Here is a 26,868-nt window from a genome sequence, read left to right as displayed (position 1 = left end):
CTTCGTTTAGATAATCCATAAACACCATTTTAGTTGGACTTTGTTAGGATGGTAAATTGGAAATAATAAAGCCGTTCGTCGTTGTAGGTTAATGTTAAAGTTCAAAGAGTGAACTCTCTTGTCGTTTTTAATGGTATTTTTTGTGCATAGGCTACTGGTTCGTCCACTAAAGGGAGATAGTTCAGTGTACGCGGTAGGTAAAATTAGGTTGTTGTAGCCTTTGACCAGATGGAATTAACGTAAACTGGACAGATGATTCTGAGAAAAAGTTACATAAGACGCCATTGAGAATTGTGTCTATGGTAAAAAACTGATCACGTGTTTGGTTTGTGAGGTTAAAATCTCGAACATATGATTTCAAATATGATGCTATCGTACACTGAAATAGAATTTTAATAAATAATAATGACAGCAGCAGATTGTTACAACATCAAACCCTCATCTACTTTTTCAAACTGTTCGTTGAACTGTGAAGTAATCATGAAAACTGATTTACCTGGCCAAGAAGTTCTTTTCCTCGTTCCTTTGCTTCATTAAATGTCCTTATTCTCTCTCGCTGTGTGGAAGGGACCCAATATATAAAAGAAGTGAACAACAAATAAAAATAGCTTGTGGTACACAAATATTGCGCAATTTTTGGAAAGTAAGGTGTTGGCAGCAATCTATTGATGGAAATTTTATAACCTTTGGAAGAGAACGTAGAAATTACAGACTGTTCCATTTCAACGTTATGAAAAGGATGTGTGGGACTTTTTCAAACGCACCACGGGTGGTAGGAATAAAGTTGTAGATTTAGTTGTACCTCTGGCAGCTGTGTACTCTAATTCATAAACGTTTAAAGGATAACAGTAAACAGTTCGAGGAACAGGTACTATTTTGAACATGGGAGTGAATCAGTGAGCAAATGGTACCTTTAAGCGTTTTAAGCATGAAACAACAAATGATTCAATTAGAACGGCGCTGTTTGGTGCTCGTCCGGTAGGCGTAGTCACTAAAGTTAGTGACAGCCAATTACTAACTTGAACAATAACCTACTTGGGATCGCTGGTTCTAAGGATTCGATAGTCCTCTGCATTTACTACTACCATGTTCACATCTTTCCGTGCATTTCATCATACATTTTCACTGAATAATGAACTTACGTCCATACGGTTTTTCACGTCAAGGACTAATTCTCTTCCAAAGACTGTGCCTGAATCATGGCAGGCTATCTACAGATTTTCGGGGATTGATCCATAGTTCTTATTTTAAGCCGAACTGGCACTTATCCTTTGGGTTAATGATGCTGACAGCCATGTCGTCAGCGCGTCGTTTAGCAAGTCAGTTATGTCACGAAACGTCTGGTAGCCAGTGACATCGGTCATCAGTGCAAGGCAACAGTTGTAAGCCACAGTGGCGCCAGTTAACTTTAATTAGTGACGAGAATGGAGACCGAAATTTTGGAGCCACAGTGGCGCCAGTTAACTTTGATTAGTGACGAGAATGGAGACCGAAATTTTGGAGCAATCTACACCAAAGGCTATTCAGTGACATAGGTTTTGTCCTCATCGATGCCTTGAACTTAATTTGAGTTCCCCATCTTCACGTTCTGTACAACTAACAAATGTTACAGCTGATTTCAATGTGGCATATATTTCCGGCAATGAATTATCTGAAGACCTAGGTTTCGATACTTCAGGGGTTCTAGTGAAATTGAGAAATGGCATTGCGGGTTGCTTGGACATATTTCTAATACCAAAAGTTTCACTCTCATGTAACAATAGACTTTGGGAATAAATAAGTTTACCATTCCGCTGAAAACTACATTATCCAAACAGCTAGTTGATGATGCTTCTGTCAATTCAGGTCCAATCCGCTTCTGAGAATTCCGACTTGAACCTGAGTTTTGCAGGGAATTATCCTCTGTCTCCTCATAATGGTTGACTTGTGGTTGTGTTCTAACTTGACCACATTCACCATCGGTAGGAGAAGTTTCTGTCGGTGATGATGTCTGTGGTTGTTCGGGCTCATCATTGTCACTTAATTCTTCGATAACCATGCCCTCTCGACCATACGGACCTGGGTTGGAAGGATAATATACTTTCCGTGCGCGCACGCGTGCCTTGCCGGTGGGAACCTGATTTCCAAGGTTCTTTGAGCACCCAGCCGGGGACACCGTCTGACCCTTTCGACCTTCAGATATAAATTTTTCAGTACTGTCACTGGAATCGATTTGCACAGGCTGGTGCACGTTAGGTACTTGCAAGTCCTGTAATGACTGGGAGTTGTGACTGTCAAACGACTGTGCGGAATGACTGTCTTTTTGAGAGTTGATCGGGATGCCCTCGTCCGAAGATTCTGAGTCTCCCTCTTCAGTGATGAGTATACGACGTCCACCGGCCAGTCGGCTAGCCTGACGTTTCGTTTTTGCAACTCTCACGTTACGTAATAGGGCCTGTACAAGTAAGAAGCAATTAAAAGTAATGTGTTTGAGGCCTGGTGGCGGCTTTGAATGGGCGACAAGATGTGGATCGTTATGACTAAGATAAGAATAAAATAATATTAACGTACAATTTTGCAACGGCCGACCACCACTTCCGTAACTAGTAAATTTTGTGATGAACTCCAGCTTAGTGATTATGCACTGGGGTGAGATGGCTCAAGTGGTTAGAGCGTGAATTTACCGACCGGAAGGTTTGTGGTTCGAACCCGACCTTTGCCTCTCGACTTCCCCTGTCGAGGTTTCGGCAAACTGGCGGTATCCCTGTCCTCATGCTTCCTTCGGGTGGCATGACAGCTAGGCACTGGAAGGGTGTTACAACTGAACTGAACCATTATGCTCCGGTCTTATTCCACTTGATTATTATTGCAGTAGAAAACAATGTCAAGACGAAAAAGGAAAGAAGCTCTGTGCCAGAGTAACATTGAAAGAAATACTCCAACGATTCCAATCAACTTGTGGAAAAACAGTGGCGAAAAGTAGCAAGGATATCTAAGACAATATTTTCCAAAATGCCCGATAATAATACCCTGCATTATCTTCAACCAGACAAAGGGCAGATCAAGATAATCATATGCTGAAATGATATATAAACCATCGACATTCCGATTCCTTATTGCTGGTTTCACACTTTCTGTATTCACACCACTGTCATTTACACGGTTCTTTTCATATCTCGGAGCGATTCTTATGAATTTCATCAGCACCAAACGCTGGAGTTTCGATCTAGATATGGCTTCATAACGGTGCCCATCCACGACAACCCATATGGTCAGGCAAGTACGGAGCCACTAATTCATTGACGGATGGAGGTCTATCTGAGTTAGGATATTCGGCACGGCAAATCTTCTGCAGGCATGGGACTGTTCATGAACTACTTGTCACGAATTCAAGAAGAATCTATGTTTTTTTCATCCTTCACTTAAGACAGATTTTAAAGGCAAGAACTATACTGCATAGGAATTTACCAACCTTCCAAAAGAGGGCCGTCGGAGCCGTGAGAAGTAAACATTTAGCAGACTGGTACGTGCTGCTTCATTCCAAGTAGATATATCTATATTAGAGAAGGCTCACACACCGGGCACAAAAAATTTTCCCTCACAGTCCCACGCTGAAACTAGCAGTCTGTGGAATGCTACTCGTCAAACACTGTTGAGAAACCCCGTTCGTTCAAAAGGCTACTACCAGATAATGGTAGTATCACCGGCACACCCGGGAATCATCTAGTTACTCTGAACTTTTTTCGCAGCTCCTACGAACGGGTCAAATGACCTTATAAAAGGAGTAAAGTAATGACTGACTCATTATGGTGTGGGCATAAAACATAAGAAGTTGAACTGAGCAGAGTAAGAACGCCAAAAGAGAGGGACTTCTTTTCCAGGGTGACATGGATGAATGATAGTTGCATCCCTATTAGCCCGCTTGAGGTGAAGGTTATAAAGTCACTGAGTATCGTTTATTATGAAATTATGGACCCAAACTAAGCATGGATATTTCCCATTATACTGTCTTAACAATAAGATATCAAGGCGCCACTCACTTGAGCCTTTGTGTTTGTGGGTTCTTGATCTGTTAACCGCTCCAAGTCTCTTTCAGCTTGTTCTAGGTTGTGTAATTCATAATTCGCTCTGCCACTTCGAAAAAGAGCTGAAACAGGCGAGGGATTCAACAGAGTTTTATGTCATATTTTCATGCGAGAATATTCGCCCAGTGTTGTTTTCGAAAAAAGTTGATAATCAAATTGTACCTTATTAGGAAGATTCATGTGTGCTCCTATACCTATTAAATGGACTCTTACTAGAGACTTAGGTTGGCGGAAAGAAATGTGAGCATTGGAACAATAATACCCAGTGTTTATAAAAGGTTGGTACTGGTTCCAGTTGGTACTGGAACTAGCCAAGATAACCGTTTTGTAAGTTCACAAATGGAATATCACATTTGATATTTTAAGACAGAATTGAGGAGGTTATCATTGACACAAAGAGAAGTAAACAGTATAACTCATAGGCCTTGTTTATACGCCTCCTTCGAAAACCACTCCAGACAAATCCTAGATTTTGCTTCCCCAAAAGTTCGCCTAATGGGAAACAGCTAATTCCAGTTTCTGCCTCTAAAATTGCATCAAACCTTCACTACTAATAGTTGACTTAGTATGTTATCTGGAACACTATCATATCGTACTGAAGATAAGTATCTCTGTTTCCTTCACACTTTTCAGTCGTGCAGTTATTTGGCTTTCAAGGTCATTTCGAATGGGAAATACTTAACTTTTTCCAGCCGCATACCTTTTGAATTATTCGGCTCTTCTTGTAAGACACGAGCACAGTCCTTTGCTGCAGCACTCCACTGCTTTTGATGTAGATCTGAAATATGAAGAACAGGCGGTAAACTGCCTTGGGATCAGAACGTCGAATAAAAACGCCATATACTAAGAATATTATAACTGGATTATATTTGATTCTGCTTAGTTTTTACATGAGAAATATTTACGAAAAGGAAGAACTTCATTCTAACAGTGTGTGAAGGTTTTGAAAGACACTTCACGTTTACATTGAGTAGTATGCAGTTATCCAAAGTTGACTTGCGCAGTCAGTCCTTCTTGTTTGAATCTCGCAATAAAATAGATGGTTGACAGAGACACTGGAAGGCTTTAATCATGTCCAGCGTGTTAGGCATCTGTAGAGACTTACAATACTCAGAAAGACTGCTGACTGACAGTTACTTTCAAGTAACTACTTTTTATTATGACATTCTTCACCAAAACTTTGTTTTAATTGTAATGGCTTCCAGGAAAACAGATGTAGAAGGGAGCCAGAAATCCCACTTTGGTCTTACACACAACGTCAACCCTGAACTCGTAAGTCAGGTTGAGTAATTATACTAGAATCTTAGTAATGCCTTCGAAGCCATGAAAATCTACTGCTTTACCCATAAAACAAAAGTGGATTGAGTCAAGTTGTTTGAGACAGTCATTATAACTCGATTTGATCTGATTTGTGAAACGAAAGGACAATGAGAAAAGGGTAACTTACATATCAACGCTCGATTGTTATAAACCGCGGCCATCGGAAGAATTGTCAGACTTCGTTTGTAGTACACCAAAGCCTCATTGTGATCACCAGCATGAAATGCCTGCCAAGATAGTGAAATTCGTGATTCGGGAGGATGGGTTAAACATACAAAGCTCTGAGTGACTCTGCTTACTTTTTCTACCGAAATGCATTTACTTGTTCACCGACTCGCTCACATTCGTCCCCAGTGGAATAGCACTCTGTTGCGGGAGAAGCTGTATGCACACCCGAAGGCGAGTCTCTCACATAAAAAATTACAGCGATGTTAGAAAGAATTAGTATAACCTGAAAAAGTGGAAGCGCATTAAAGCTGCCTGTTTCTATTTACACAGTTCATCCTGTTAGACGCCGTAGTCCCACCACGTCCATTAATCGAGTATTGGTCCATGCAAGAACGGATAAAGTTGAGGAAGTTTGTAGGTAGAACGCGTCGAAGTTGAGTTTTGGCTGAATATGGTAGAATGTAGATACTAAAATGGTTGAAATGTTGAGCATCTGATAGGATCCGAAAGGAGAAGTTATAACAAGCGTCGGCATGACTGCTTATCTCAAAGATGATTACATCTATAGACACGGTTCAGGTACCGTACAACGGGACAGCAGAGAACACGAGTGGAGAATTTCCAAGACAAGGTTGTAGAGAGCATTGTGCTACCTGATTTGGCTTACAAATGCCAGTCCAAGACTTCATAGAGAGCACATTCACTTGGGAGAATTTGGAATACGAAATTTAGTCTAAATGTAAAGGTTGTACTTATCATTATTTGAAAGGCTGTTTTTGGGTCAAACAGATGGAGTGCGATCTGGATTCTTGATAGTCCAGGATTATCTTTTGTGAAATTTGCCTTCGAATTCATAGAAGCGAAAAAAAATCAAAATGGAAAGTCTGGGTTGGTTTTAATAGCAGACACCTGAGTGACTTTTCAACGAATCGTGCCAGTGGAGAGATTTCTCAGTGATTTTTTCTTCATCAGGTGAATTGCACAGGCTCAAACGATGAAATCCACCGTTGTAACTCTATCACTTAGCAGACATTGTTGCCTCATGTCGGTTTCTCCTTGAAGAACGAGTATCATAGGTTGGTCGTGGCTGTCATGTTGGACTGATCGATCTGCGATGTGTACACATATCAACCGACACCAGCTGAATATGTTCGGGAAGCAAAACTCGTGAAATTTGTTCGAAGTGCAGCACCAGGTCCCGAAATTTCCACATTATGACCCACCATGATGTTTTGCTCAGCTTTATCCTGCATATCACGATGAGCATTGTGCATGATATGAGTTTTCCGCTAGTTTCACTGTCTCAGACGTTCTACGCAAGCTTGAATAATGATGTATATCCGTGAACACTTAAGAACAACTGTGTGATAGCTTCTTATATGGATTTTACGAGAAAGTACGGTCAAAATAGTGTGAACTTTTGAATTCCAGAGTCGCTACGCCAGAGAATGTGTTTGACCTGCTTGCCCAAAGCTATAACATCTCCAGGAGGAGACAGTAAGTGTGGATTACGATACCAAAATTCAGGCCATCGTTGAATCCGTTCAGACTTCTTGGGAAGGTACCCAGCTAATCTTGTTTCGTTTACCTACAACTTCAAAATGTGCTGAAAGAGGTTTCACTAATGTCCACTTCTGTTAAGTACAGGCCTACTGAGTTTGAACGAATCTGCAAGGCTCGGGTCGCGTTTGCTAAGTTAAGACACCCATGGCATCAAAGCGGTGTTTTCTTGAATATCGAAGGATGTGCGTATGAGGCTACAGTACGGGGTCTGTACGGGTCTGTATGGTTGTGAGACTTGGCCTATTCGGACAGCGGAGCTGAGACGTCTTCAGGTGCTCAAGAATCGTTTTCTCAGAACCATAGCTCGTGTGGGTTGGTGTCGGCGAATCCGTAACGAGACAATTAGGAAGTGAGTTTTGGCTTGTGCAACGATACCTCCACTGAAGAATGTGTCCAGCGCAAGAAGCTGTGCTGGTTGGGACATGCGTTGCGCACGCGTACTCATCGTTTGCCGAAGAGGGTGCTGTATTCCATGCCCAATTCAGAATGACAGAAGCAGAGAGGTGCCAATCCTTGGCCTGGCAGAAGGGTATGAAAGAAATCACGAAACTTTTGGGTGCTCTTGATGCTACTTGCCTTCCAGAAAAAGGACTACGTGTTCCTCACTACACCCGGTTTGAGACGCTGCAGGATGTGGCTGCCAACCGATGTCAGTGGCGATCTTGTTGTCAGTTTCTATCCAGAGTACCTGTATGAGTGCTTGAAGATGTGGGAACCTTGGAATGATTGTAGTAAGCTAGCACTAAATCCCTTCCTCATCCACCTTTATTCTTTTCTCCACAATAGGGCTTTCAAATAGATCATAGTTGCACGGCAGCGAAGCATCGATGTTCAACACTGATGTCATGCTGTCGAGGATGATGATGGTGACTGACTTTGCTGGGCATCATTTTGTTGCTAGTGTATTCGCTCTTGCCGTGCCTTCATGTGTGTATGCTGCTACCACTCCGCCGTTCTGATCTCATCGCCGCCACTGAATCACTCTATGAGGTGAAAGCACAGCGGTGAATGTGCCTTTAGGGATGAAGCTTATACTAATTAAAACTGCAGTCCTGTTGGATGCAGTCGGGGTCATGGATTGAAGATTACCGTTGGACCGAAACGGCCAGTGCATGCTGACTTGGATGGCGATCCATCGACCACTTACGTGCAATGACCTTATAAATACCTGTTTACCTTATTCTGGCGCGGTGCTCTATCCTGCCATAAGCTTCGTCTTAGTGGCAAGCTGACTACTAATATGAAAAAGTAGGATGGTATTGATCATCAAAATCATTCGGAAGCCGATCAATTTACGTCACACGTTGATGAAACAGATGGACACTTATTCGTTTGTAGCAATCGGTAATCGGTTGTCCTCCCCTAACAAAACACGTGTCAACAACTAGCTACTACAGGATGTAATGCCTGAAGTTAGTTCTGCCCTTGTATCAGCGTCGCTCAATTAAACTTCCCCTGGAGTTGTCTTGTTCTAATGTGTGTGATGATTTTGCAGCTGTTGGTGGTTTGGATTGATCCGATGACTAGGTTTTGCGCATATCGACTTATAAGGGTTCATTCTGCCCGTTTACGGTTCGTTCAGTGACATAACTATCCTACAGCGTGCAAGTGTAGAGGCAGTCAACTCGCGTTTTTCGTTCTCCAAACACCCATGGGGATTTCGAATATAAAGAATTTGGCAGTTTATCTAGTCCTTCACTTGTCCCGAAATAAAGCACTAGTCTGCAATGAATGAACAAAACTGACACGGACTGAATTCTCTGAGGATCTGATTAATCGTGGTTTGGTTTCAGATTTCCATAAGCGCTACGCCTGAAGTCTTCGGGTGGTGAAAACAAGTGCTACGATTCCTGGGAAGTGCATTTCATCATGCAATATGTCCTGATTGTTTTTACGAACGCTATTTCAGTCTAGGAATGGATCATTGTTTGAACAACAAAACATCAGTGGCTCAGTAGTTGCACCTTGCTAAAGAGGAAAAAATTATGAGATTCCGGGGACGTAGCCTTGACGGCCGAATTACCGTGCAAGATGCTCGCACCATACATCGAAGTTTGAAGTTAAAATCCACTCACAACAGCTTCAGTGGTGGCAAGTTTCAACAAGGATTTCCAAAACCAATTAACCTGATTTCGCGGCAGATAAAATCCCAGAAATGCTGGTTCGATAAGTTATCCACCGGAAAAAAGTCAAAAACAACTTGACAACGTTTCAGTGGACATGATGTTAAGGGATGGGTATGACTTTTCGCGCAAACAACACAGACAGGTATTCGCATTGGAGATCAGGTAAAGTATTAGTTCACTTGTTAACCAGTGTTGAAAAATATCAAAGTTAGATATGCAGATGATTAATATGAGAAAAATACCCTGGATATAGACAACTGTGAATATGACCTGGCTTAGCAGAGATTATTTGTGGGGTACGGCCGGCTCGAATGAATCACAAACGTGTTGTAGACACACCCGACGTCCGACGCCGTTAAGTTAATTCGGATTTTGGAAGGGCTGTTTTATTTGCCTGAAGACGGGGAATAAGTGATGATTATGACTAGGGTTGTTATAATTTGTCAGGTCGTTTCTTTCGACGATTTTCACAGTACAATCAACTGAAGAACAAAGTGTATCTTACCATGATTACGCCGTTGCATCGACCATAATCTAACAAACATATGCCTACTGTTTGTATGATTACACAGTGACGGTTACTTACTTCATTGCCCTTTTCCTTTTCACGAACTGCCATCTGACGTCTGGTATGCTCGGGAAGGCTTTCAACTCTCTTGGCCAATTCAGTGAGGTTTAACTTTTGGATGCTCCGAATTTCGGTGTCCGAAACATCCATCTTCTCTCCTTTTTCGATACCGATGTTGGGTTGAGCACAGTTCGACGAAACGTCCGTTATGGTGTCACTTAACTCCTTGTCCCATTCTTTTTCCAATCTAGTTTAAGCACAGATAATATTCAATCAGGATATTGCAACCGGGTCAAATTAGCTTTGTTGGAGACGGTCACATCCTAAATAAAAATTCATTGCACAATAAAATATCTAAAAAGCCGGGAATAGAGTCGCATAATAGATACGGTACGCGAGATTCAGGCCAATCAATCTTTGTCGCCATCAAAACCAGAAAATGGTCGATAGGGAATTTGTTGAACCAACTTTATATCTCGTCCATACAAACGACATTTCTCCTGCTCCAACGAGATTGTTACCGTTGATCCAGGTTTAAACGTGGCTTCAGGGAAGGAGACTTTCGACCATACTAGGGTTTATCAGCAGCATATATCGTCGCGGGGTCTTGAACTGTGGAGCGTGAAATTAATGTCTTACCACCACCCAACCATCACACGCTGGGCGCAATTACGAACACTTTGATGCCACATGAGCCGGACGACCAGATAATTTCATCGGGAGCGAGTGGATTAAGCTCATAGGCATGAGGTCCACTTGCCTTCATGCAGTGATGAAGGGCTCTACTAAGAACCCCAATGAATTGCCGCTTTGGTGTCGCTCAAACAGAATGATTGTGATGTAACTGGAGGAAGACTGTTCAAACGATAGTCTTCTAGAAAACAGTCTCAACTCGCTCCTGATGTAGACATGTCTTAAAAACTTTGGAAGACCACAACAGAAATTCATATGGTTTTCTACACTAGAAATATTTGGGCTGTGTACAAAATGTATTTGATACAAAGTTGGAGGTTACGCTCACCTGATAGATCCCAAACGTCGAAATCTGTGGTGAACTGTTGATTTATTTTCATACGATTCATAAGTATGTTGATGTGTGTTATGTGCTCTTTGGTTGGTCACATTTTTCGCAATAATGGAATTGTTATTAAGACTGCATAGACAATAATTTTCATTGTATGCAGCTAAATGAACCACAGCCTTTTTAAACTCAAACATTATTGTGCGTTCTAATGCCTCTCATTCTTTCGTCTGCTGACGCATTATCTGTCTACACCAAGTTTGTTGAAAAAGTGCGGCGCACAAAATATACTTGCACCATAATTCACTATTAGAGTGACAAAGTAAATTAAATTGTACGCTAGCTGAACATTCAAGTGTTAGGCTTGGATAAATGGGCTTTACGAGAAGTCCATTCGAACGCATAGTTTTTTGGATAATCTGCTCCTCGGTCTCCTGATATCTATTGGTCTCGTGCTCTACCTGCCTGGTAGTAGATGGGGTTTCGTCTCCGACTTGGAGAGACGAAGCTGTGAAAAGAAAGGACGGCAACGTTCACGTCTTTACGGACATCCACATACCGCTAGTAACCGTCGAATCTAACTATGACAGAGGTTGAATATTCATATGGCGTTGAGTCCAAAAGTTCAGCAACTGTCACCGTATTCTGTCTATTGATGCACCGTTGAAGCTGAATCGAATATTTTCCGTGCACCGCAGAAGGAAAAACTTTTGACTGTGCAGATTGCAAATCCCATCTCGGTCTTGTTGTAGCGAAATTATTGGTAAAAGTAGTCGACGGGTTCTTCGAGGGTCACGTTGATTAAAAACGTCAGGTGAGAAAACCCCGCCATCTTTAGGACTAAGCGAATCCGTCAGACCGGTGCGATCCGACCCACATTTTGAGTTGTGGAGTTAAATCTTTGCAGACACTGGTCCGCTTTTCTGCTAGGGGCCAGGGCGTCTTAATACCATTTTTAATGCTGAGAAATGTATCCAATTCGCTTTAGGTTACTCATGTTAATGTCTGTTATGTATGGTTGCTTGGGTATTCTTGGTTTGATGATGGTGCTTACTACCGCAGTAAATTCGTTTTCACGAGTTGTTTGGTCTTTATCAGTCAACATCTTGGCAAACTGCGATTCAACCGAAAGGATGAACCCAAGCTTCCTATGAAAACTAGTTCTGTTCAGCAATATGACCCTAACTCCCTTATCTGGCCTGGCCATCAGAATGTCACGTCAAAATATTGTCATCATGAACCCTTTTCCAGGACATTTTTGCGCCCTGACACCTATAACGTTCGTTTGCCGTCAGTGCTTTAAGGGTGTTCTGTGCTAAACTCCAACAAAGGGGCAGGCTTCAAAATATGTTAGCATGAATTCCAAAACTGTGTTCCTATGGCTATCTGGTTACGTCTATTTCTAGTAAACAGGACCAATGTCAAGTTGCCAGTACTTCAATCCTATTCTCGCAGTTCAAAGTTCAAGTTAAACAATTACTACCACACCGGTCTAGATTGTTGTTGGCGTCGTGAAGTCCTTTTGAAAATGTGTATCACTTAAATATGGACTCCATTTTGACATAAAAAATGTACAAAATCCTCGAACACTGACGTCTCCTAATCACCTAGGGAGTCAAGCATGCTGGTTGATCCTGACTGACGTCACAGTAGTGCCTTAAGCTTGATAGAATATCACGTCCACTTTTCGGACACTACTGAAGAGATTTCACCGCTGACACCATATCAGTTTTACGTAAGGTGACCCAATATTTTTAAGAAGTGCACCCGTTCAAAAAACCGATAATGGAGTTCCCACTAGTCTAGGCGATTGACCTGAGGCAGTCATTCGGTAATCTCAGCAACGGACAGTCTTTGTCCCGATGCAGTGTCATACTGAGCCACCGGCAACATTCGGAACAAGGAAGTATGTATCCAACCATGCGCCCTTCTCATGAGAATTGCTAAAGGGCAAGGCATAGTGAGAACGATGGCTGATAAACTGCCAAGTTTGCCTAGTCCAAAAGGGCTGATTTTGACCAAGAGACTTACGGACACTAGGTCAAACCCAATGCGCTGCATTATGCCGAGCTCACAAACAAACAAGGCAAAAAGTTTGTAACAACCACGTTTTTCCTGCCTTATTCAGTACTAATATACATGGTATAGCTACATGGGATATTGTACCCAACAAGATTCTTTGTTCACATCACCAATTAGTTGCAAAGTATTCAAACTACTCAAACAAAAACAAGCAAATGACTCTAAAATCGTCTGCTAATAAGTTTGCCGCTTGCTGAAGGCTCAACCTGATACCCCTTCTTCCGAATTATCTTTAAGTGAATGTGCACCAGCTGGCGCCAACAGCAAATTAGGATGGTCATTGGAAAAGAGCTAATATATTATAATGACACTATATAATATGCATAAAAATGTAACTTGCATAACATAAGACAGTATGTAATGGAATAGCATAAAACATAACTCAACGTGTGACACATGTTGATGATTAACTATTCAAATAAGATGAGAAACAACATAAGCTGTGTAGATAGCTTCGGCTCCAATAATCCCGGAATTCTAGTTACAACTAATACTTTTTCAACGTGTAGGTAAAAATCGCTATTGTTTGTATAACATCTTACGAAGAGAGGAGGTGAGGAATACTAGTGTGCAATGCTTAGCAAAGATAGCGGGATTTAGTAGCACTGAATGGCTCTCCAAAACTGAACTAGTTCTGACTTGGGGTCGTTGTGAATTATGTGATGGGGTGCTTAACCCTCCAGGCTCATCTCGGTAAAAAACAGCAGGCGTTTGACGACAAGGTGCCAAAAGTGTTAAGGAACGTGCTCAGTAAAAACAAAGAGGGCTACCAGTTTGCATACAAATACTAATACTAATTTAGCGAATTTGTTTTGCGTAGTAAGAAGGTTTTGAATTTCTGATTGCGGATTTCATCATGCTAGTAAAGTCAGTTTATATTGATCCGTCAGCATTGCTCGTCTCACGAATCGATAAAATGATAGGAGCCCATTACCTTCTGGACAACAATCCGAAAAATCAGTCACCCTGTTGCCAAAGGGTGCTGAAGAATACAATTAACCCAACGTACATGGACCCTTGTTAGTCTACATTGGTTTTGCAGCTTTTATACTCGAGACTTATGAGGATGAATGCATCAGCTGGAAAATGCATCAAGAGTATCACTCATATCGGCGAATAGGCATGCGCATTACGTTTCCATGTATAGTAGAATTGAAGTGGATCTTAGAAGCAGAGCCAAACGTCTGCGTGAGAATGGGGAAAGACTGCCGTTAGTGACGTCGTTCATCTACTGAACAGATGTAGATAGACAAGGGGAGAGATAATATTATCAAGTATACTGTAAGTGAAGACATATTAGCAAAACGGAGCGAGCACACATTGATTACTTACTTATCCCACTCACTGTAGTCTCTGGGTTTTACGATTCTTTTTGGTTTATTCCCGTCTCCATCACACCTAGCCTAAAATGAAAAGCAGTCCGTATTATTCGACTCTGTATTGATGGAAATAGTGGCCAATAAGAGACATAAACAAATATGATTAAGCTTCCCGAGGGTCACTTAGTATGCCCTTAGACTTGCTCAGCAAAAATGATAGATTCGTGTGAAGATAAAGCAATATTATCCGCGCTGTAATTGTACCCTGGCGGAAAGAGTATCCAACAGAAAGGATTCAGGCCGTGTTGCTAACTGTTGATGAATTATGTCTCCAATGTACGAACAAAGTGAAACTGGATAGACAGTGAATTTCTTCAAAATGCAATCAGTTTTTCATCTCATTGTAAGCTTTTAGGGAAAGCTCGTTCTACAGAAAGCGAGGTGATGTCTATTGCTGAGTAGCTCAAAATAGAAAACCACATGAAAATCTACCTGTGAGTCTCAAGCAATCCTGGTTAAACAGAAAAAGAATCTCCACTTACCCTTATTGCCGATTTACTATCCCCTCTGAAGAAAATTTCACGTCTAACGGCCGGAACCTCATCGTCATATTCGAGTCCCTTATCTTCCACTTCACTTTCCAAAACAGCCACACGTTTCCGAGAAATGCGTTCCAACAGAGCCTCCTGTGATAGGTCTTCACCTGTCTCAGTATCTCCGCTTTTCATTTCTTTTAGCCAGTCCTGAAGAGTAAAATCATCGTTGATCAAGAGGCAAACCTTCATAGCAAGTGAATGATGTACATACAACTGCAGAGAATATATGGACTTCATTGCTATGCTGCTGTGAAGATTTTAGCCTTCCAAGACACGATTCCCTTAACCTTGTTTCATTTTCTGAACTATTCTTTTAAATGTCGACTTTCCAACTAAGCCCGTGTTAACGCAAAACTTGAGGGAACTTTGAGATGATCTTATTACAACACAATGCAATAAACACGTGAGCCGTACCACACGTTAACAACGTTCTAGTTTGCAGATGGATGATCAGTTGTGGATGCTGACGGCTAATGGACAGGCTAACACATAATAAAGCAACTCTGAGAATACATTCAAAGCACCACACCCGCCTATAAAAGTTGGCCATCCATTTCTGACGTGTGGATGGGAATTATCAACAATTTGGACATTTAGTGTTTGGGTTTCAGTTCGAAGCGAATTCGAAGTGGCAAAATATGACGTGCAGAAAAATCAAATTTCTGTGTCTAGCCTTTTCAATGGAAACGGTTTTTCCTGCGCATGACAAAATTTCTGGTTGGAGATTTAGATATGCCCGATACGTAAAAAAACGGGTTGCTTGAAGTAACAGCACAACGGCAAACCTATGCAGAAATGGTTGGCTTTGTTGCGGTCACTCACTAGATCACTCGTCACGAACACTCTAATCACGTGACAGTTCCTGTCCCACTTGCAATCTTGGCCGCAACACTTGCAACATGTGCATTACAACGTCCCATCCATTTTTGTTTACGCGGCTACCACATGCGTAACACGCCAGGCTTATGAACTTCAACCACATCAGGTCAAGTTGTTCCGGTAAGTAGGCATACAACTCGGCCCAATACACACACGCGCACACAGGACAGAAAGTCAACCGAGCTCCACAGGTCTCCACGGGTAACCAGGGGACACATGTAACACTTTTTGCATTGTGTCTATTTTTATCAAGTGCACCTAACTAGTTTATTCGTTATCAAATTGGTAAAACAGACGTTTATTAGTGCTTGTCACCTGATAATCAACCTCATTACGTTACAACCAGAGCACTAACATTTTAAATAAAAATTCGATTCTGACAACTGGGCTTGTCATCAAGAGGAAGCGTCTGCGGTTTCAAATCTGACCATAAAATTTGGCCTATTTCATCCAACATGTCGCACATGCGAACGGTCAAGATATCGATAGAGTTCCTATATTCATTGTTCGGTGACAGATCTATTCAGGCACCGGTGAGTGGGAGCAACCAGTAATTACTGTTTCTATTTCTTGGAGGAAGCAAATGACTGCAGTCTAATCATTTTCGTCGGGAGATTCCCACGCATTACAGGGTTTCCCTACTGGGCGCGAGATTTCAATAAAATCAGTTCTTTGTGTCTGTATTCTTTGCGGCGACTAAATAGTTTGGTCTCTTTGAATACTAGGAGGCCTGACGCAATTATTCATGTGAGTTCACATCAACTGGAAGATGTGCTGTACTCAGGGTTTGCACTTATTAGAGCTCATCGGAAGTGCTCATCTTTGACCGTGTCGAGGTTTGAACCGCGGATATCTGACGTGCGAGGCAGACCTGTTACAATGACTCCATCAGCGCATACTAGACGCACTTGAATTATCACGTCTGGACAGGCAATGTGCTTGATTTTTTTGGCGCCCCATGTTGTCAGTTCTCGCTGTAGAGTTAGCTTTAAAAAGTTTCTGCAGGCTCATTTCTCTTGCTTAGTGGAATGCGTCGTGGTCTCATAACGTTTCATACGTTTATCGTTAGCAAGTCCTTTGCGGTACCTCTCTGGTTACTCTGCGGAAACTTACACAACGAGCGTCACACATTATATGGTCGGGTTTCAAAGCGAACACAAAGGGGTGCTGATCGGTGGCACCTGCATATTAAGTGATATTATCTTGTCAAGGGCAGCGTCTTCCCATTGTCGTGACAAACCGATAGTTTTTATACACCCCTTTATCGCGTCTATAATACGTAGCACCCATTGTAAATGCACCACCACCTCAGCAGTATTGCACAAGGTCCTTTTTGCTTACCATTTCTTTTGCTAACGCGTCGCACAAAAGATTGCAAGCTCGGGTATGACTTCTATTTTGCCCGTCCTTTAAGGCAAAACCGAGGCCGATTACTGCAACTCAGAGTAGCAATCGGCGCACCGAATGACTGGCGCAATAAAACGAGTAAATTGAAGCGTTTATAGTGAGAATTTTGTTGGACCATTCACAAAGAAAACGGATAACTTAAAATTCGAAACTAACCTGTAATCCAGTCTCAATAGCTTCACGTGAGGACTGATCCAGTTGGTCCAATGAACCCAATGGCATTGACACTCGAAGTACACGACTAGTTAATTCGGGATGAATATTGTTTACTGGGTTTTCTTTATCAATATAATAAAATAGTACTGCAATAAATAATACCAATAAAATAAGTAATAATAACAGTAAAACCGGTCGCTGTCAGCCCAAAATGAGTCAACCAGCTTTCCCATTGGTTTTGCTTCTGCCAGTTAATTTAGATAAGAACGGGCTAAAACTTCAAAATTTACTGTTCTACTCGATTTAAGATCAAAATTTCGCCATGAACTGCCTCGACTCTTCTTGAGTGACCGTTTCACCTAGGGTCCTTTCAGAATTTCAACCTCGTATTCCGAAACCTGATAGACTTTGACGTATCTCAAAGACTCAAATGGGTGGATGCCAGCATATCCCCAATAAGACAATCATACAGTGAGTGTTTGGTTGATCCACTGTTGATTTCAACCAAGGGAGTTTATTCGGCACCAAACGCTTCGGTAGTTTGGACGTGTATTGTGGGAAAATGTGTTCTTTTCCGTGCCCACTTCAGAGTGGCACAAGCAGAGAGAGGGTCAAACTCTGACCTGGCGGATGGAACTGAAGGTGATTGTCAAAAGTTTGAGTACCACGGGTACGACGCGCCTCCCAGTATAGGGGGACTGAAAGATATGGCTGCTAGTTGATCACAGTGGCTGTCATTTTCGATGTAGATTGTCCGAGCGACTATCTTCCGGGTGTAGGCACCCGGAACGGTTGTATTGGGTGGGTAGTAGGCTTCTTCCCCACTGACCTTTATTCCTTTCATCATACCTCCTAGACCTTCATATAAATTTTCGTCTTCCGTTAGCAAAGCATCATTCTTATACACTGACTTCGTGCTGTCGATGTCGTTGTCGAGTTGTCATCCGAAGAGTGAAAATGCTTTGAAAATTACCAAATAGATCATCAAATCACTAAATAAATCGTCACTGAAAGATAATTTTCACAAACAAATATCGATGAAAATCGATCGTTTTTCAGCAGTGGATAACTTGAAAATTAGTTATCCTGATTCGACCAACTTGCGCCCCTTGAAACTTGAAACATAAACATATCTTGAGTCAGATGATGAATTGATATACGTGAACAAAAAGCTACTGCTATCAGCTTACTTTTCTGGGTCTATATTCCTGATACACTCCTCGCAACAACGTTCGAGTTCTGCATAGTGTCCCACTTCACCGGATCTGGATCAACGACATGACAAGTAGATGACGCTGTGAGGTATATGGGGTTACTTCAGAGTCTTCATTATTTTCTCTAATTCCTTGATATCCTTACATTCTTTGATGTATTTGAAATCCAAATGAGCTATGGGAATATCGTGCGCCTTTGTCCGTTCATTGTGGTACATGTGGTCTGTCATGGTTGATCGGATCAAACAGTGCTGAAACAAAGAAAAATTTCACTAATTTGGGTGTTAACAACCTCAACAAAAAATCGCCCCAAGGATCTGAGCTTCGCAGAAAGATGAAAGAAAAAATAACAAATGAGGTCGACTTTAGCTAGTCTATCACTACCTCAGAGTCACCTTGGCCGTTCGGCATCTGTGGGTTTTCGCAGGCATTTTGTTCGTTACATGCTTTCTTATATCGCCAAGATCTGGATATCCACGCTCCGCCACCAAGGTTATTTTCCTTTCGCACCACAGATTAGTAGCCATGATGATAACTGTTCCTTAAAAAAATTTGACGCCATTCGTTGTTTCCATAAGGTTTGTCTGACACTACACCACCACCAGTAATGTGGCATCAGATGATGGATGCTCTTCAGTCGATCTACTGAAGTCATGGCTACCTTTACCGGATTGATCACCGGATTAATCGGTATCAAATAATTGCACCTGTTGATTACAAAAGTGATAAAAATTGAGCTGATGCCCTTTCGTCACCTCATTCATTGGTCCAAATCTTCGGAGCCCCCGAACATGAACTAACCAGAGAAAGTCAATCTATTCAGTGTTGCGATGGTACTCGCAGTCCTGATTGTCCCTCCCTCTAGTATCTCCAGGAGAAGATCCAGGTTCCTGATGGTCCTTGGGAGTGGAAAGCTAAACCCATCGTCTTGTGCACAGCATTCCGGAACATATTTTACGAAGATTTAACCTTGTTGCTTGAACACATTATAAATCTGAAGACTAAAATAGAATTCCAGGGAGATATTATTTGGTCAGAACGATTCATCAAACCCAGAAGGCACGGGTGTTGAGGTAGGAATTTCAATAGCCATACACAGGTAAATTTCACAAAAGAAATTGACCTATTTGGTTGTTTCTGGTAACCTAAACGACCAACATGCAACCGGTTCACCACAAAGTTAAAAAAACGACCACCACTTAAGAAATCCTAGGAAAAATCGTAACTGCTAGGGTAAACACATACTCAGTAGAATGTATCCAAACTCAGAAACTAGATGCATGAATTAGCTGAAAAATCAGTTAATTCCTGTAGTTGGTCTTTGAGGGTGAAGAAAGAATAGCTATCAATTTACTTTTAGTACTCATTTCTTCATAAGCTTGCGTGATTGGCTGGGATGCGAGCCACAGTGCATCGTTTATCCCATATGCCGCTCCGTTACATTGGGTAAAGGGAGTTAATTGCTCTGATTTACGTCCATTTTTCCTGTCGAAAGTGATCCTCTTGTCGGTTGTATGATGACGTAGACTAGAATGGATTCAGTGTAAGTTGACCGTGAAATTTACGCACCATTTGGATTGTCGTGATTATTACATGAATCAGTCACAATGAAAACGATAGAAGCCCCTTTATTTGCAATAAAATTATGCTCTCTGTTTCCAAAGCCACTCGTTAGACGACCCATAACGAATGAAATTTGTGAATCCCCGTTATTGTGGAGTTATCCAATTATTTCACGGCACGCGATGGCGACAGTGAAATACTGTCTCACGTTTCTATCCAATACATAAATTTTGTCCCACACTGATCCAGCTTACACAGCTTGCAAGTTATAAAAATTCCAATGTTAGAGTGGATCACCAGCTATCCTTTGACGCAAACAAAAACTCTTGTACATATAAATTATGGTCGGCTGATGTCGAACTCGCATGCGTAAAGTATATGTTGTGAAGCCTTTCAGATCTGGGCTTTGACTTATAATGTACTACTGACTCCCTTCTACTTACCTCCGATATCTGCAAAATAGATAACTTGGGCAAGCTGAATAAGACTAATCCAAGACTTTGGATCCTTTATACTAGCAAAGACTGTCTTATGACAACCGATCCACTAATATTGATTGCCCTACCTTGGCAAACAGCTTGCGTCAATTGCAGGCGAATACCCCACTAAAACAGGCCGCAGCCGTAGCTGGGCTCATTATGATATATATATATATAGCTTACATAAATACATGCAAATACACAACTAGCCGGATATTATGGTTTCTTAACTCTGGCTGTGTCCTTGTGAATTTTTTATGCATGGTGAACTATGTATTGGGGTTGCAGTTCAATGTATCACTAAATAAGAAGCAATTATGCACGTATTTATTAACGCACGAAAACGCGGATTTTGCTGAGTTTATTGAGGTATGCGTGGCTAAACAGAATATTATGAGGGCGAATATGAACATTCTCTTATATGCACTGGAAAAGGAGCCGATTCCTCATCGCACGCTTTGACTGTCAATGCAGTCCTAGTTGGTGCCTAATTTTCGGAGCTGAAGAGATAGATACTGCAGTAACTCCTGCCTTCAAGTTTTCAGCACACATTACGGAGCCATTTTAAAGGAGTGGACTTGGAATGAAACCTATCCTTAATTTTTTATTTATTTTATTTTTGTGCCTCAAGTCAAGCTGCTTTCGACTAAAGATTATTTACGACGGATCCACTGTTGAAATCAAGACAAGAAATTCATAGTTTATCTGCGCTCTCTATTCACTCTGCTTAAGTGCTTTACGCTCAGGGTCACTGACTCAGTAGTATGGCGTATGCGGCGTGTGAGTTAGGACACCAACAAAGATCTGCAGTGAAATTATAGGAATTAAGCCCACCAGAATTATTCGCCAGCGTAAAATCTTCCATATGGAGCAGTAAAGTGGAAGTACCACGTGGCAAATCTGGCGAGCTACACAAAGGAGTCGGTGAGCAACAATGGAGAAGTGCCGCCATGGATCGGAAGCCCAGCATGATAAAATATGGAGGGTGGAACGACGCACAGTGATAAAAACGACCTGGCTCAGTTAACGCTGTGAACTGGACCGCACCTCCAGAAGAAGCCGACGAAATGCGGTCCAGCAATCCGGCCTGAGAACATGATGTATATTTAAGTGACGCAGGTGAAGTACGGTAATCCAAAGGCCACGTAGCACGACATACCACCGAACACCCGAGCAGAGTTCCTCAGAGCCACATCGTAAGTAAGAATTTAGGAACTCCAATCAAGCATGTTGATAAGAGGATCAACAACCCCAGGAGGTGTATGATGTTCCATAACATCCCGGACGCCAACACGACAAGGCCAACATATTCAGCTTGGTCTCAAAACTTTTATGGATTGATGACAACCAAATTTTAAAAGAAACGACCATCCAGGCTGCAAGGGGACAAACCCAGTCAGCTCAAAACTGTGTTTTGGTGCTCGCCTTAAATGATTTACCCACAATGTGACGGAAGTTAAAAGGGACCACCGTATAAAAGAACCCGGAACCACATGCACAGTATAAGCAGAGAACAAGGGTTGTGGTGTCAGAGGTGAATGAGCTTCGCAAGAATGAGGAGTAGGATTAGGTTAATGTGATTTTTTTGGGTGATACGATGGCTCTGATAGCCAGTGATATTGTGGCTAGTAGGCAAATAAAAATGTGTAATAGTAGACAGGACCTCTAGGAACTGAACCCTGTCATATTCGGTGACAGATGCGAGAATGGGCAGATGATCATCAGACATATGTCATCAAAATCACCAATATGTGGTCAAAAAACTGCAAAAATACAGTATTTGGACTTTGCAATGGAGGACTATCAGTCCGGCACTGACAACAGTTAACGAAGCGCACAGACTAGACCCGAACCAAAGGTATTGACAAAGCTTAGGATACTGCGAAATGCTGTGTACCACAGCGACAAATGCCCGACATACACACGACAGTAGGACAGTATACATATATCTATCTGAGGTGGATACATGTGCCTATAAACTATGTAGACGACAGCCGAATAATCACCACTGGGGATTCTGGCTTTCTGTCCATCTACTGGGCGGTGTACACACAGTGTACTCGTTGTGTTTTTGAACTGGGTGATAGAAAAACAAAACTGGTACAATAAATTCGGGAACACGCTAGGAACTGTACCTGGCAACGTTTAATGTTACTGGATCCTCTTTACGAAGAGTTCGCACACACGTTGACGGAAACAGTACGAGAATCGCTTTGAGGAAGCTGTAAGAGCCCCATGGCTTTTAAGCTAGGCCTCATGGTTAAATGTACACGCGACGACCTGTTCCTGGTATTCTAGACGGTCGGTTCTCAGAGTATGAGGGCCGGTGTGAGCAGCACACGCTGGGATGTGAAATCACTCAAGATTGTTGGAGATATAAAATAGATGGGTTTATGGGGATCTGGTGAAATTAACTGCTATGTACGTAGCAAAAATGCTGGAGAATACTGGGTCTCATCAAACCCCTTAACCGTTAGCCCAGTTGTTAAAGTTCAGATGCAGTGAAGCCACCGCATGAAAGGGCCTCACAGGGATCGGAAGCCTTGTTAGGTGTGACAAATCCAGAGAGTTTAGCATCCACTGCAAATAAATAAAGGTTAACAAATGAGGACCCTAAGACGGATGACTTGTAATGGTGGCGGAATAAGTGCCACAAAGATCACTGCTGTTCTAATGAGAGAAAGAAAGAAGAATTCACGATTCTGGAGATAATCAACACAGAGGGCGGAGTCATCACTAATGCTCAGGAACGAGTGAACCGGCCTGCTCAACACCCACCGTGAAACATTCGGCGTACACTAACCCCGAGTTGGATATCAGTGATTCAGCGGTGTAAGCTTCATAAGCTGAATGACTGAGACAATCTCTAGTTCTACTTGAACGGAACAATTACTACAGACTTCAAATAGATCCAAAGCACTAGGGACGGACGAATCACACATTCTTATGCTCAAAAAGGTATCCAAAATCATAGCGCCACTAGTGGCACAGGTACAAAATCGGTCATTAAAAACCGGAGATTTTCCCAAAGAATGGGATGCAAAAGTGACAAAACCATTTCAAAATGAACACAACTATATGGAATCCAATTCCCAAATGAATCTTCCCAACGTCAGTAGATCTCAAGACTCTTAAAAAACCAAGCGCTGGATGCTCGTATCTACTTTCACGACGTAGCTGGCTCAGCTCAATTTGAAATTGTGTATACAGGTCTGTATACAGCAAGTGATGCACGGTTTACAGTTCGAGGACATCGTAAGACGAAATATGTAGCATTTCCTACTTCACAATGGCCTTTGACCCACATTACATCATGTTGCCAAGTGCACTCCAACAGACTCAAATCAGTGGATCGCTGTGCAGTTGAGTGGATTCCTTCGTTCAACAACAAACATGGAGCGTGCGAGTCAGCGGCACTTTTGCTGAATCAAGAAAATTTGCTTGGTGGTGTACCACAGAAGGCTGCTGCCGGACCCAGACTATTTACAATACATGTAAAATAGTCACTAAATCTCCTTCAAACGGAAAGCCTGTTATGGTCGGATGATGTTAAGCTTCGGAGAAAAGTACACTCTTTTGAAAATGAGTCAAAAATCCAGGGAGATCCGGAAAGGCTGGTTGAGTGATGTCAAAAACACAAGCTTCCCAGTAACGCTGAAAAATCTAGGCGGGTGATGAATATTTGCACGCGCGGAACTCAGAACTACTGCAGTGAAGGCGAGACTACTGCAGTAGTATTTACGGCACAATACATGTAAGTTCCCAAGCAGAGGACTGTAGGTGCTTGTATGCAGAATATTAAACTATTTAGTTCGCCAAACTTGACAACGAACAATGGAATGTGTACATCGCGCCTAGTCAACATGCTCCGACTTGTCCACACAGAATGTCTACACAGAATGGACACTGTAATGGTAATCGGCATGCAAGGACTATTCCGTGAGCCACGGCGCCAATTTATGAACATTTGTACGCTATAGTATAGACACTTCATGGCTGGTTCACCATCAGCTTCCAAGACCGCTATACAAAAGAAACATTCAAAACTGTTGCCTCCATTTCCACGTAAATATGCTACACAATCAAGAAGTCAATGTTACAACTTGGAAATCCAGTGAACATCCGGTCTGCCGCATGTTCACAAAACGGGCAAAGGGGCAAAACGAACTTTTGCTGCACATGTTTGAGGCTGTATTAGTAAGTCACATCAAAGATCCACTTGCTCAGCACTTCTTGGGACTCACTGCAAAAGTGCCCGGAGAGGACACCTATCACTGATGACACTCTGAAGTCTAAGATGGGAAGAAAAAGGGAAATAAATGGCTGCTAATTAACAATCACGGTCAGAATCAAAAGTAGAGACTGACTGGACTATCTTAGGGCATTATGAACCAACAGTCATGTAGGTTGATGAGTGTTATGCTGAGATACCACAATCTTTTCCAAGGGGGACATGTGTCGGGCAGTCAGTGGTGATCTACAACTCAAGTAAATCAGCCCTTCACTCTAGACAGTGGCATCACAAGATGCTACCTCGAAAGTGTAATGGCAATCGGCCGAGACGTACCTCTGAAGTACGTAAAGCAGTCGGCCAAGTCGAGAATCATGGGTCGTTTACTATCTCGGGATAGTCTTGTTGATCGCTCTTGTGGCAGTGTCCGGCAGTAAACAAGACAGTAAACAAGACATCTGATACGTCGCTAGTTTCCCAGGATAAGTGGTGTCGCTTTGGGATAATCTCCAAACAGAATAACATTGGCTGTATAATTTAGGTAATGCACCCGGCTTCATTACGGAAGATCTATGCCATACAAACAGCCCAATAAAGGCCCTCAACAAATGCATAATTACCAACAACGGTGATATTGGTCATCACTGGCTTACTGCAGATGACCACTGGAAGAATCGAGACAAACCACTGTTTTCCTGTGTGCAGGAAAAGCAGAAAGTATGTAGTGCAATGATGTGTGCTGTTTTAAAGGACGCGCAAATTTTCATGAAGCACCTCCAAGTAGGACCGTAGCCCGCAAAAAAGTGGGCTTCTCAGAATCTAACGAAGGACATGCACCAAGGAAACCGACTCAACGCTGAAATCCTGAGAGTCTGTAACTGAAGAGGAGATTTAAGATATAACCTGTTTTTTGACAATTAAAATCAAGTAGTGGACTGCAAAATAACCTGCTTCCGTCATCGTTTAGTACAAAACAATTATATCGCTACGTAATGTTACCTAATTTAGGGGCTCGCTGTATGCCATGTTTCAAAGATCACAAGCGGAATTGACGACATTTTGTTGCGCTAATCCAAAAATACCATAATCATACTTAAAACAAGGATACCATGTTGGATCGCGTATTCTACACGAGACCAGAGTCTGCTCCTATCTGGGTTTAGGCAACGACGACCTTCGTGCCTTCTCCGAATGCTGTGGTATCCAGCCATCGGAGAAGTGTAGCAGCTGAAAGATTTGTAGGTTTCTATAAGATGTATCTGTTTCAAATTTTCCAGGTATTGCCAAAATATTAGTCAATTTTTGTTGCAGCAACAAAGCGCAGATTTAGACAGGCCATCTAAATTGTGCCGGAAACACAAACTGTCTGCTTATACGGGTAACCCTAAACTCATTACAATAAGGACTATTCTGAGAACGAAAGTGAGCCTTCCGGTGTCGGGAATTATTCCACTAGCACAGACCAAGCATCAATTTGGATTCAGCAGGACTTTAACACAGACTCCTGCACGGCGTTTGGCCAAGANAGAGATGCGTCTTTGGGGTCGTAAAATATACTATTCACACAATGTTGGGGGATTTTTGGGAAATTTCAACACGACAATTAGTTGGGTGGTCACGGTATACAAGCAACAGGTTATATAGGAAAGCATAGTAATCCTTAAATTAGTGTCACAATTGCAGAAACTACGCAAGAAAAGGCATGGGACCTTAAATGGTTGTACGGTTGAACACAAGATATTCACGGCACATCTATGGTTTATTTACAGAATAATAAAACAAAGATGTCCTGTTCCCAGTGACGAAAATCACACACAAAAGACGGCACAACTTGAAGCTGAAAGTGCGGTAAGCAGACTATTGCACGTTTACCGAGACAAACCAAAACCGCCATTCGGCCATTTCAAACCACGCTGACAACTGGAGCGTTTCTTCTAGCGTTATCTCAACCACTGAAGCATCAAAATTCAGCAACGCCTCACCGGCCATTGTAGAAACCTTGAAAGTATATCCTGAGACCCCAAAGATATGTCACGGAATCTCGTAATAACTCAGGTTGCTTTTCTGTAAATGGGGCAAACGTTGAGACATATGCCTGCATTTTTCAGACGC

At 42.1% G+C, this 26,868-nt stretch overlaps 1 protein-coding gene across 1 annotated transcript in view; it reads right to left on the bottom strand.

The window, feature by feature from the left end:
- Window positions 1-18,734, bottom strand: part of T265_07454 (hypothetical protein) — a gene marked incomplete at both ends in the record, with an annotated part of 41,980 nt that extends 23,246 nt beyond the window's left edge. Inside the window, 10 exons of the mRNA XM_009172983.1 lie at window positions 1,787-2,392; window positions 4,020-4,126; window positions 4,765-4,842; window positions 5,512-5,611; window positions 9,828-10,056; window positions 14,245-14,315; window positions 14,774-14,974; window positions 17,270-17,354; window positions 18,460-18,534; window positions 18,586-18,734. Of these exons, the coding sequence (XP_009171247.1) occupies window positions 1,787-2,392; window positions 4,020-4,126; window positions 4,765-4,842; window positions 5,512-5,611; window positions 9,828-10,056; window positions 14,245-14,315; window positions 14,774-14,974; window positions 17,270-17,354; window positions 18,460-18,534; window positions 18,586-18,713 (1,680 nt within the window). The remainder of the gene's footprint in view (window positions 1-1,786; window positions 2,393-4,019; window positions 4,127-4,764; window positions 4,843-5,511; window positions 5,612-9,827; window positions 10,057-14,244; window positions 14,316-14,773; window positions 14,975-17,269; window positions 17,355-18,459; window positions 18,535-18,585) is intronic.
- Window positions 18,735-26,868: the final 8,134 nt, after the last annotated feature.

The sequence above is a fragment of the Opisthorchis viverrini genome (genome assembly GCF_000715545.1).
Source record: "Opisthorchis viverrini unplaced genomic scaffold opera_v5_179, whole genome shotgun sequence".
Taxonomy (NCBI): Eukaryota; Metazoa; Platyhelminthes; class Trematoda; order Opisthorchiida; family Opisthorchiidae; genus Opisthorchis; species Opisthorchis viverrini.
Note: the sequence above shows the minus strand (reverse complement) of the source record. Positions and strands in the feature narration are given on the sequence as shown.